Here is a 13,880-nt window from a genome sequence, read left to right as displayed (position 1 = left end):
GCAACGCATATAGGGAACTGTTGGAGATGCTCACGGACCCGTAATCCATTGCTGCTACCACTGTGGACTCCAAAAATCCCCAAACCACACGGGCTCATCTCCTAAGACTAGTTATAGAACTCCGATCCTTGTCGCTCTTAGATAGGACTTTAAATATTTGTTTCTCCCAAATAGAATTCTAAACATTTGTAAGCTCTAATGATATTTTAATACAATTAACCATATTTTAAGTCCTAAATACATATATTTGGCCATGACATGACTTTTTTGTCCCTGGACCTTACTAACGTGGTCTGTTTGTGTTTGAACCCCTGTAAGTGTAAAAAGCGAAGAGCGCAGGATGACTATATCCTGTTCAATTCACCCTACATCTGATATATTCAATTTGGCTTCATTTATTCAAAGCACGTATATGAGTTAACACTTAGTAAACGCATGTCATGGTTAGATTGTGCCCTCACGAGGTCTCGGGCCGCACGGGCGCCGGGTCACCGGCCTGGTAGCAACGAGCCGCAGCAAGCACTAGGGGGCAGGGTTGCCCCTTCTGTATGGTTGGCCATGGCCATGGTCAGAGCTCGAACTTGTGTAGTCGACAGCGAGAAAGAAACATATGACGAAGACACGGGATAAGCGCAGGAGGTCGAACGGTGGTGTGGCGGCGGAGGACCACATTATTAAGGCCTAGTGGCAAAAGAGTCATGCCAATGGCCAAATACATGTATTTAGGACTTAAAACATGGTTTATTGTATTAAAATGTCATTAGAGCTTACGAACAATGTTTGGAGTCCTATTTGATAGGAACAAATGTTTGTAGTCCTATTTGGGAAAAGCACAACGATTGGAGACCTATTGTATCGTTTGAGTCATATATGTGGATAGAGTCATGCACCTAAATCCCTCCTCCAACAACAAACTCAAAACAAGAAGACCTCAGTTTCCTTTGTCTCACCCCACAACACCTCTATCTTTGTATTCCCCGCAGCCCGGCATCGAGCTGCCAGCTCTGGCACGAGCTCTGGCAACATCCCTGGCGCGGGCCCCTTCGTCCACGCACGAGCCACCTCCGTCCCCACTGCAAGCAGCACCCGCGAGATCCGGTCGCCCTCTCCTCTCCTCACAGTGCCAGTTGCTCCTGGCCGCGCTGGCGGCTTCTCGCTGTGGTCGCGCCTACCTGCGCTGGCCACGTCAGCCTGCTAGAAGCGCCGTCGCGCCGACCGTGCCCCTCGTGGACCTACCGATGGAAGCGCAGGCTCCTCATGGCCGCATGGGCAGCTCCCTACCGCGGTCGCGCCTGCCTGCACCGGTCGCGCCATCACGGACCTACTGGAAGTGCCGACTCCTCCTCGTCTCACCATGGGCCCACCACTAGGGCGCAGAGGTTTGCGTCTTCTCTCATGGGGGACGCTTATTTGCATTTCGGATGAGCTATGACACAAAATGCGTTTTTCGTTTGGCTCTGCTACTTGAGGGTGTTTTTTGTGTACCAAAAACATTGTGGAGGATCTATTTTGGGTTTAGGTTATGTTGTTGGAGATAGCCTAAGTCATAACAGATGGAGCACAGTGTGGTGGCAGGACAGCCAGCCAACTAGGGCAATCACCCCCTAATTGTTGAAATGCATAGGCGACCAAATGCGGCTGAGATGACGGCAAGCTGCGAAAAAAACTTCCCTTTCTTGTCCACGAGGCTGGGGCTTGCTTGGTTGGCAACCAAAATTTGTCATGTCAGAGTTTTGGCAACCAAAAGTTAGACAAAAAAGACTGATAAAGATTTGACAAGTTAAATATGAGAAATTGACAAGTTTTGATAAACAACCAAATACTAGTCAAAATCATGGCTTGCCATATTTCTGATTTGAGTACAGTCCACTACCGGTCCCTAAACTTGTGCTGTCGTGTCATCCCGGTCCCTAAACTCACAAATCGATTGTTTAGGTCCTCAAATTTGTTCATCTGTGTCATCTCGGTCCCTAAACTTGTTCAATTGTGTCATCCCGGTCCCTAAACTTAGAAATCATCCGTTTAGATCCTCAAAGTTGTTCAGTTGTGTCATCTCGGTCTCTAAGCTTGGTTTTGAATCTCATCTGGGTCAAAACAAAGCGATATAACAACTCTATATCAAAAAATAATTCATAACTTTTCCATATGAACTCAAATGAAGACAAATTTTATACCAAAGTTATAGTCCTCAGCACAATCTACAACTTTGTAGTTGAAAAGTTTTTTATTTGAAGTCGTTTAGTGTTATAAAATTTAATTTTAAATTTTAAATTTTAAAATCTATAAACTTATAAAAAATATTTTGGGAACCTAAACGATTTTAATTTAAAAAATTTTCAACTGCAAAGTTGTAGATCATGTTGCTGCCTAAAATTTTGATATAAAGTTTATCTTCATTTGAGTTCATATGAAAAAGTTATGAATTATTTTTCAATATAGAGTTTTTAGATTCGTCATATTTTGACCCAGATAAGACCTAAAAACAAGTTTAGATACCGGGATGACACAACCGAACAAGTTTGAGGACCTATATAGGAGATTTTTAAGTTTAGGGACCAGGATGACACAACCGAACAAGTTTAGGTACCTAAACGGTCATTTTGCGAGTTTAAGGACCAGGATGACACAACCGAACAAGTTTAGGTACCTAAACGGTCATTTTGCGAGTTTAAGGACCAGGATGACACATCCGAACAAGTTTAGGGACCGCTGATGGACTTTACTCTCTTGGCAAGTTCCATATTTCTGATTTGGTAAATTTTGAATGTGAACCAAGCACTCTCTTGGCCTCTTTATTTTGTTTCTCTTCGTGGGGAAAGGCCTCGAAACTGGGCGGAGCGTCGGGCCTCCCAGAACGGGCCATTTCATGTCAGGAACCGTTCCGCGCTAGTGTAGGAACTGTTCGGTTCATTGTCATGCATCCCAGGTTTCGTCGTCACGTCCTGCCGGCCTATTCCGGAAGGACCGAACTGTACGAGACGAGGCAGAATGGCAGATAGGCAAGCTCAGGCCTCACCTAGTTTGCGCTGCAACCTGACTCTAGAAATTGCACAGAAGTACAGAACTGATGGGCTCACAGCGAGTAAGGAGCCCGTGATTGAATCCGTGACCCTGTCCCGGGCTTCACTATGATCCATTTCTGGCCTAAGTTTTGGATCTGGATAATGGCCGTGATTCACTTTCGGCCCAGACACAAGGCCGTGAGCAGGCCAATTACTTCTCTTCTTATAAAACATCAAACTTCACAAAATACACTTTAATAATAAGATTATAAAAAGGGCATCACAGAATTACTATTTTATTTGATGTTCTTGGACTCTTGGTTATAGAACTATGTCATATACTGAATCAAGGTGCAGACTTCACTTATACATATTGACATAGTATATCAAAGAAGTGTAAAGAAAAGTGTAGCACGATGAAATTGGTTTTTTGGAAAATGTGGTTTTACTATACAATTATAGTGCAGTAGTTTTTTTTAAAAAAAAATATCACTCTTAACAAACCTAAATTTCTTTACATTAAAATAAAACAAAAATTAAAAAAAGTAAAATGAGCTAGAAATATCACGAAAATAATCCCTCACTTCTTGTAAAGTAAAAAAGATACATCAATCGGAATTGCCATATAGCATGGCAAGCTCAAGAGATACATCAAAGGGAACTTCCTCTTCTTGTTCACAAGCCTAGCTAGGGCCTAACCCATCAAACCAAACAAAGCCTTACCACAACTTCAATAATTTGTGAACGTTTGCTATGAAGAAAACCAACGTACAATTGGAAAACCTAGTGACTTTCATTATTTGGAAATTTCTAGTTCAAAAATATAACTTATATACACATGTGTTGAAATTTTTTTGTTATAACTTTTTGAGTTTTTGCACATAAGTTTTGCAAACAAAACTTACCATGACAACTTTCCAACAAATAATAACTTATACACACATACAGTTATGAACAAGCAATATGTCATATAATATTTGCACTGAAGATTTGTGAACACAAATTATGCATGCAAGAATTGTTTAAATAAAATTGTGCATAACAAATTTGCGCACACACTATTTGTGAAACAAATTTGTGCACACACTATTTTTGAAAAAAATATGCGCATTAGATTTGGAAGAGGACAGAAGGAGAAATGGATCTACATATGATGAGGAAGAAAGAGAAAAATAGAAGGAGAATCATGTGAGAGTGGAAAGGCGTCGCGTCAGACCCATTCATGGTCATGCTAATCAGTGAACGATCTGACTAACCTTGTGAGTTTCCCTTTTTGGAAACATTAGTTTCTATAACATCACTTCTTGCTGTTACTTTTCAATACATATTTTAATATAATTATAAAAAACATATCGCGGTAACCTTTTTAGCATGACATTTTTTAGCAAAAGACAGAGTTTTATATATCCATATCTCCTATAAAGATAAACCCAACTAGCCTAATTCTCTAGCACCTCATTGAACCACGTCATCATCCACTTCTCCTACTGCCGTATGCATATGCCTACTCATTAATGGTTTCAATAGTGGATGCAGTTACCTACACATAACCATGCACGCATATTGTTAGTATTATTCCGTCATGTGACTTCCTCCCTTCCTCTTTAAAAACTGACTACTACTAATAATCAAACTATATATAAGTGACTCAATAGACTATATTGAGAACATATTTATATTCTTCGTTCATACCCGCAACAACACACATATAATCCTCCTAATTACTCATAATGTCACAATCACGAAACACAAAAAATGCTCGACATAAACTAGTGACCTGTTTAATACAAATTATATTGATAAATTATCAAAGAACAAACTTATCATAGCAATTTATCTTTATAACTTTTGTTGCACAAATTTACATAAATTAATTCTACTGGTCACAAAAGTTTTTCTGTTCAGCATCTTTTGGAGAGAAAAAAAATCAAACAGAACTTATTCAGCACAACCCCTGTACATAACTTGTTCTAGATAGACTTAGGCCTTGTTTGGATGTAGTCGGATTCACATCAATCCACATGTGTTGGGGTGGGTTGGAGTGGAAATTAAACTAAATTCCACCTTAATCCACTCCAATACACACTACAAGAAGTGTGTGGCTTTTTGACATTCTATTATGTCATAATATATGCAATTTATGTCACAAATTGAGTTTTATGACATCAAGGTGACATAAACTGTAATGTCAAAAAGCCACTGTCACAAAATGATTTTATGACATCTATTTTGCTAAATGTCATAAGTTTATGACGTGTGATTTCAGTGTCATATAATCTTATGACACTAGTTTACTGTCATAAATCCTAGCCTTGCCATGTAGGCAATGCCACGTAGGATGAATTGCTGACATGGCAGGATGGAGAAAAACGTCACAAATTAAATTTGGCTTGCTAGAGCCCGCAATTGTTTTTAAGCCCACTCACTCAACAATTACACAATCTTGACAAAATTCTAGGTTGCAAAAAATTATATTGTCAAACTCATACATCCAGGTAGCAATATACATCATGCTACATCTAAGTTACATGTCCAAAATGACAAAGAACATAGCCATTTCAACATTTTGAATATTCATCAAGCTAACAAAAAGAGCTGTAGCTACCCCTAAACATTACTGAGGCTTTTCACTTTATTGAGACATCCTCCATACCACACTATTAACCAATCTGAAAGAAGCAAATGGTAGGCAAATTAGTCAAAGATATAAAGATTAGAGTTAGCTCTAGGTTCATGCATATCTATTGGCAGAACCAAGCTCCCTGGTCAACATATAACAATTAATGAAACAAATCTATCCACAAAAATAATACTACTACTAGGATGCACCCTGAAACAAGCTCCCTGGTTATAATTTTAAAATATTGTCCATTTATCTGACATTGAGACTGTACAGCATTATAGAACCATAGTATCCTAACTATATAGAAAAGCCAATAAACAATAGAAATAGTTGGCCAATGAAGGGTTACTTGAGGCTTGCAGATGGAGTGAGTAAAAAACGTGCTCTTAACATAAACCTGCAACCATGGCACCAGGATAGCTGATCAAAACAATGAAAACTTGTACCCTCATCAGGTGCCTTATTCAATTCAAAAATTGTAAATAAATTGTAACTACGTTGATCTAACTTCATTCTTCTACAGTTGGCTGTCTAGCTGAACAATATGCCAGGCAACACATTAATAGTTTCTCCCTACTGTTCCAGAAGCAAGCAAAAAGCCAACAACAAGGAATATTCAGCAATAGCTTAAGAAAAGTTCTTAATTCTTTACTAAGAAAAATTCTCTAAACAGGATCAAAGAAATGCAGAGTCAGGTAACACACTTGCTCACTTAATGTGCAAAGTATTTGAATATCACAATACACAAAGGCTGTTGTAAGGGTATGTACAACCCATAGACAGCTGCTGCCTATATATTCTTGAAATTTACAATAGAGACAGTTAAATACACAACTCATACAACCCATAGACAGAGGCTGTCTATTTGGTTGTCTATAAATTATTTAATGCTCATATATAATCTATGATCAGCTATGAATACCATTTCTGTATATACCATTGTGTTGCTAGTGCAGAAACATAAATGATGAGACATATATGCACACTAGGAACAAATTCACACTACTGAATAACAATCAACATATTCACAAACTAGTTGAAGGCCCGTGCGTTGCTACGGGAAAAAAAATATTTAGAAACAAAATCATGCCCATGCCCACTCATCTTAGTTTCAGCTTGGACATATGCACTTCCCTATTGTCAAATTGCTTGGAAAGTAAACTTTTGCTTACATTCAACTGCCCTGAATTAATTTGCTTAGGAAATCCGAATTTTAGGTGCCACTATTGCCTTTTTCCAATGTTTGTTTACCCAACAACATTTGCAGGTAAGCAAAATATAGAAATATAAGTGTTTTGTGGCTTCACACCGGCGGAAATAAACTTCACAGGTGCAGGGGGCTTCAAAAAAATGTTATCTGAACACACATTGAAATTATAGAAATGTATTGCACATATGACACAGATATTGCGAATGGCAAAGGCAAATGCTTCCATATGCTTGTACTCACCATATGCTTGTACCATGGTCTCCCGGTGAGTCCTCGGTTGGTGAATGTTAGTTCGGCTATCATCAACCTGTTGTTGATCTCCCTTCCTTTCACTGTGTACTACCTTGTCTTTAGGCTCCAGTTTTTTGCTTGCAGCAACTACATACGAGAAATGAGGTGTTGAAGTTTTAATTTCAAAGTTACACATCTGCACATTGCACTTATGCAGAACAGCAAGCACTGAGTAACAATAATAAATTAAGACTAAAATCAGAAAGAAAAATGAAGCTTTAATATACATAATTTTGTATCCAATATAATTAGATTTCTATACCAGTAGTAGGGAGAAGAGAGATTCTTCACATGTAAGGATTCATCCTCTACTCTGACACTTCACATTTATCATGGTCATGTATGCTTAGATTGACAGCCACAAATACATATAGGATAATACTATGATAGTACTATTCTTCAGCAGATGTTGAGATAAAATCACAAAGAGCATCTAAACAGGCCTTGAAATGTTTCCTCAGTTGGACAGCACTCTAGTTGCCTTGACATAGTATTGAGTCATCTACTCTTTGTGCTCTACCTGTTTATTATCTTGAACTAATCTTAAAACTATTGCCTCAGGAATCATTTAAAAAACAAAAAAGGGAACTTATCTTCGATGAGAAAATTTCAGCACATTGTCTGAACACTTTGCATCAATGCAGGCCATCACTATTACCAGATTCTATTAAAAAATCAATAATCTATTTAGTCATTGCGGATGGAATTTTTGTAGCATTTTTCAGTGCTATATTAAGGAAAGCTTAACACGGTAAGAACAGCGCCAAGCAAGAAGGGATGGGGCCGGCGCACGGCACCACAAGCAACTTACTTGGACGTGGCGGAGGCCGTGTCCTCCTCAAGCCACAGCCGGAGCTGGCGCGCGTTGCGGTGGAAGAGGGCGCCAGACCTGCGGATGTCGGTGGTGAAGAGGAGCACCCCCGCGCCGCTGCCGGAGGAACCCTAGGACCCACACCGCTGCCGGAGGAACACTATGCAAGCGCGCCGCCGTTGGAGGGGCCGAACATCGCTGCGCTGCTGCCGGAGAGATCCGGCTCGAAGCGCCGCCGCCTAAGGTGCCGCGCCCCACGTCCATCCGGGTTCTAGGCCCTGCTTCGCCGTTGGATCCGCCGCACCGTCACAGGCGCCATGCCCCTGCGCTCGATTCGCGCATGCGAGAGAGAGAGAGTGAGAGGGAGAGAGAGAGAGAGAGAGTTGTGCGGCTGAGGGAGGGTCACGGAGGGGGAAGATAGGGAGAGAGAGAGGAATGGGTTATATAGTCTAGGGTTTTTAGGGTTTTTAGATGGGCCGATTTGGACCATGGTCTGCATAGTAATATTGGTCATTTATCCATCCAACTTTATTTGAACAATTGATAATTATAGAATTTTTTTGACAAAACTTAGAATTATGACAATTTTTTTGTGGTAATTTGGAAACAAAGATGAATATTCAAAAAAATTTCCACCAACTCTAGGATATGGATAGGGTGACATGTATGAGGATAAATATAATTCGAATATAAGTTTTGATGGTTTTATTCCTGTGCGCTAATAGAAAGTTTCTTGTATACCGGTGGAAAGGAAAGTTTCCTGTGCGCTAGTAGAAAGTTTTCTGTAGACCGGTGGAAAACCTCTTGTGCGCTCATAGAAAGTTTCTTGTATACCGGTGGAAAGTTTCTCATTTACCAGTAGAAAGTTTCCTGTGCGCCAGTGGAAAGTTTCTTGTATACCTTGGTGTGGCAGTTTTGACATCCCAGGTTCAAAACTCTTTTGTAGTCACAGAATTCGCATTACTTACGTGGCAATGTTCTTTGCAAATTATCTAAAAATAATTCAATAAATATTTTGTGACATATAAATATACCTTATAACATATCAAATATCGTCACTAGATGTTGTGACATATAAATAGACCTTATGACATATCAAATATCGTCACTAGATGAAATTGGATTAGTTATATGACATTTGTTGTGACGCACAATTTTTTTTGTCATTAAGTCAAGGTGTCTAAAATATAATGTCATAAAACAGATAATATAATGACATTATGGACTTTGTCATGCTAAATACGTCAAAAAGCCACCCACCTCTTGTAGTGACATGTGGATTGAGGTGAATCCGACAACATCCAAACAAGACCTTATCTATAGTATACAGAAGCAAAAAGAGTAGGTTAATATGAATAGGCTAATGGAACAGCAAAAGAAAATGACGGCTTACGTGTTGATTTGCGGAAGGGAGAAGAGGGAAGCCGGAAGGTCAGGTCCGTTGGGCGTTGCCTCCACCATTGGAGGAGCGAATGTTCAAGAAATTGGGGGTATATCTTTTCCCTGTGCTCTTTCAAATGAAATTAGAAAAAAGAAAGAAAGGAGACCTTTTACATTTTTTTGTGTAGGAAAGGGGGTTTTGGTGACGTTTTTTATACGCTGTCTTTTCAGATTAGAAAAGAGCTGTCAGAAAAGTTTCCTGTTACGGAAAAGGTGATATCGAATAAGAGGATTGTGTGCACGCTGAAAATCTCAGCGAAGTCGACTTCCGGGTTGGGTAGGTCCAAAAGATACAGGAGCGAAATTACCGCGAATGACAGGGCAAGATGAAGAGATAATTTTGTTTATTTTCTTATCTCCATCTCCAAGGAATATGAATACGAGTGACTTGATCTTATCTTTACCACCACGGCAGATTTTGCTCCATCCTTGACACCTCGGTTTTCGTCAGATTAAAAAATCGGCGGCCAAAACCTCCGCTGGCGTTGAATTTGAATCACACGGTTGATGACAACGACTGCCATTTCTGGTGGGTCAACCAAAAATACTAGAGTAACACTACTCTACTACTACAAGGAGCATGTACTCCCTCCGTACCTGTATTACATGACGTTCTGGCCTGCTGCGGTGTTTTCATATTTGTTGACGTTCTATGTACGCAGCTGAATACTTGGACACGAATACCCGTCGCCGATGGGCGGCGTTTGACTTAAATGCGTCGCCTCGATTTAACCCAGCCAAGCTTGTGTGGTCGCCTCGATTTAACTCAGCCAATCAAATCGCGTGGCATGCCAAACCCGTGTGTCGTCTCGATTTAACCCAGCCAATCAAATCGCGTGGCAATTCCCGTGGCATGCAGCAAAATGTAGCAAGTAATAAAAAGCTGGCCCTCACTAGGAATCAAACCGCAACCTCGTGGCCATTGATGTGAGCCCGTGATGCATTAGCCATGTGAACTAAAAGAACTTTCTGGTATATAAGAGCACTACCAATGCAGAAACCACCATAATTTCTATAGACATTAATTATGGTGCCACCTAAGCATTTTGCTGATGTGGCAAGATAGTTATTGAAGAGAGAGAGCAAAAATCATAGAAACTGGGTCTAACTTAGAAACCATGTCTACGCGAAATCCAAGACATAAAGTGATATGATTGGTTGAGAATAGAGAAAGAATGAATATGATTGGATAACAAATTATTGTATAGAAACTATCTATTGGAAGCATAGTTTCTATACATAGTGTCTATAGAAATTAATAGGTATAGAAACTACATATAGTTTCTAGCATTGGGAGTGCCCTAATACATCCGCAATCCTATTTAATAGGGGCAGATAGGGAAAAATACCCCCTAATTAATGACTCCTTGGTAAGTACAATCTTGTCCTAAACGTCATCTAATATAGGTATGGAGGGAGTAGTTTCGAATTGGGTTAGCTCCACAATGAACCCCACTGCTGCCGCGCAGCAAACAACCCTAAACCCTAAACCCTAAACCCGACACGGCACCTGAATCATATTTGCCTTGTTCGGCTCCACAGGAAACATTTCTGTCCATGAACAGTTTTAGGTCAGGATTAAGCGGATCCACTTCCTCCGCTCATTCCTCCACTCGACCTAGGAATGATCCGGATGGTAGGAGGTCCAGTTTCATTCCAAACTATAAAGACTAAAAAAAAGAAGCCAGTTTTTTTTCAGGACAGCTTTTGTTCCAAACTGATCCAAAACGAATGCATATTTTAGAGCATCTCCAAGTGATTAGCCAAATTATTTTCTAAAGATAAATTTAGCTATTGTTGAAGGAAAATAAATTTAGCTATTGTTGAAGGAAAATAAATTTAGCTATTGTTGAAGGAAAAACGTCTCAGACTCTGTAAATAACTCTTCAAATTTAGTAGCTCTGTATCCCATCTTATTTGCTCTCTACGTTTGGATAGTCTGTCTCACTAGCCATCCTTTATAAAGTCTGTTGGAGTACTCTAATATGTTTTTGTCAAATCTATTTTAGAGAGTAGCTAAATCAGTAAATTTGACTAGTTTTTTTGGCTAATCTCTTGAAGACGCTCTTAGCTCCCATTCAGATTAAAAACAGACCACTTCACCCGAAATAGACCCGGAAACATGTCACTCCGTTAGAAACGAACAAGGGCTTAATCAAGCGATGGGATCGGATATCAATCAATAAAGAAAGCAAGACGACGGGACCATTTGACCACTTGGCTGGCGTGCTTCATCATCCTTTGTCGCAGCTAGTACTACTCCTGTAGAGATGACGTTCCCCACACTACGTCAGGGGACCTCGTCATCAGCGTTCTCGATCGGTGACCAGACCGTTCCATTTCATTTCGTGCGATCCGATCGACTCCGGCCGAGAGAGCAACCCCCCAACGACTTGACTCCACCGGAAAACTTGTGACGAAGGCGGCGCACGTCAGGAGTGACGCACCGCGGTGACGACGGCGCACGGACCCCCAACTGCCCAAGGCCGGCCGTGGTCGGTCAAGTCGTCTTCGTCTTCGCCCACAAGCTAGGGCACAGGGTAAAATCGGCCGCATTCCTCGTCCCCTATATAGCGTGCCCCGCAACGTCCACGCACAAGGTTCCCGTTCCCTCGCCTTCCCGTTTTCAAGGCCGTACCGTACCCATCTTCCCTAATATAACAGCAAGACGTGAAGGTGATCGATGGCCATGGACAGCACCAACGGCGAGTGCTCGTCCCCCACCGCCAGCGCCGTCGGGCTTCTGCCGCTCTTCGGCTCGTCGCGGCCGCCGCCGGTCAGTCCACTCCACTGAATGATCCATCGCCTGGTCACTCACTGATGCCACTAGTGGCTTGGCTCTATTTTGTTTGCATATATATATATATATATATATATATATATATATATATATATATATATATATATATATATATATATATATATATATATATATATATATATATATATATATATATATATATATATATATATATATATATATATATATATATATATATATATATATATATATATATATATATATATATACCTGCAGGCGCTGTTTGTTGCTCATCTCCTCTGTTTGGTTTGATCGACAGCAGGCAGAGAGTCTGGAGGAGAAGCTGAGGCGGGTGAGCGAGGAGAACCGGAGGCTGGCCCCCGCGCTGGACGCCATACTCTCCGCCGACCGCTCCAACCACCCGCGAGCGCTCGCCACGTCGCCGCCGGCCCAGCAGCAGGGCAATGCGGCTTTGACGACGCAAGCGGCCACCGGCGTCGTCGTCACCGCGGAGCCGCGGCACAAGGTCCGCACGGTGCGCGCGCGCGCCGAGCCCGCGGACGCCGACGCCAACCACCTCAAGGACGGCTACCACTGGCGCAAGTACGGCCAGAAGGTGACGCGCGACAACCCCTACCCGAGAGCCTACTTCCGCTGCGCCTACGCTCCCTCCTGCCCCGTCAAGAAGAAGGTATGTACTATTTGCTGATTTATTACGAGAGACGAACACTTATACAATATAAGTGAATAGAGCCGGATAAATTTTACTGTTTTTTTTAATTTCTTTTAAAAAACGATGCAGGTACAAAGGAGTGCAGATGACAATTTGATGCTGGTGGCGACGTACGAGGGTGAGCACAACCATGAGCAGCATGCCCAGAGCGAATACTCCTACATCAACGACGCATCGACGACGAGCCAGCAGCAGCAGCCCCAGGCCGGCGGCTCGTCGTCGTCGACACTGCCGTGCTCCATCATCTCCATCAATTCGCTGGGCCGGACGATCACCCTTGGCCTGGCCGACCAACGGCGGCCGGGATCGAGTTCGAATGCTGAGGCGGCGGCGGTCGTCGTCGGCGAGATTGTAACGCCTGAGCTTCGAAAGGTTTTGGTGGACGAGCTCGCGAGTTTGCTCAAGAATGATCCCGAGTTCATCGAGTCGCTGGCGACCGCCGTGGCTGATAGGGTGATGGAGAGAATACCAGCAGCAGGGCACATACTCTGATGCAAGACTATATAAATTACGCTCGTGGATGGATGCAAAAATAAATGTGAATACACTTTTCATTTCGCCGTTGGAAAAACACTAATAATATGCCTATGTAACATAAACTTGTATACTTGCCATCACAAACTACAAATTGAAACCCACCTGACTAAAACAGTATATCTAATATGCTGTTTTAAAGGGAAGAAACAAAATAGAGTATGTGAAATATATAGTTATATTAAAATAAGGCATTATGAATCTAGGTTTTGATTTTCAAATTTTATACCAATTGCTACGCATTTTTATCCTTAAAGTTAATGAAACTATTGACTTTTCCTCAAAGAATGAAACTCCAAACTTATTTTACCTTTATTAACACTTCTTTTGTATTTTTTAAAATAAGGATTTTAGGTAGTATACTGAACTCTAAAGTACTATGATACTGTAGCAAAGTGCTCATTCAAATCTTATCATGTCGCTCAAGATCAATGGTATGTGAGATGTAAGATATAGAGCAGTGGAGCTAACCATA

General features: G+C 41.2%; 1 protein-coding gene across 2 annotated transcripts; it reads left to right on the top strand.

Moving 5' to 3' along the window:
- Positions 11,990-13,631, top strand: LOC8060253 (WRKY transcription factor WRKY62). Of its 2 annotated transcripts, none has more exons than XM_021454421.1 (3): positions 11,990-12,153; positions 12,461-12,829; positions 12,941-13,631. In XM_021454421.1, exons 1-3 carry the CDS (start codon positions 12,061-12,063, stop codon positions 13,361-13,363), a joined length of 885 nt encoding a protein of 294 aa, XP_021310096.1. In that variant the 5' UTR covers positions 11,990-12,060; the 3' UTR covers positions 13,364-13,631. The 2 variants fall into 2 exon arrangements, with proteins under 2 accessions (XP_021310096.1, XP_002462385.2); XM_002462340.2 differs by having other exon boundaries at positions 12,458-12,829.

Source organism: Sorghum bicolor, chromosome 2, assembly GCF_000003195.3.
Source record: "Sorghum bicolor cultivar BTx623 chromosome 2, Sorghum_bicolor_NCBIv3, whole genome shotgun sequence".
NCBI lineage: Eukaryota > Viridiplantae > Streptophyta > Magnoliopsida > Poales > Poaceae > Sorghum > Sorghum bicolor.
Note: the sequence above shows the minus strand (reverse complement) of the source record. Positions and strands in the feature narration are given on the sequence as shown.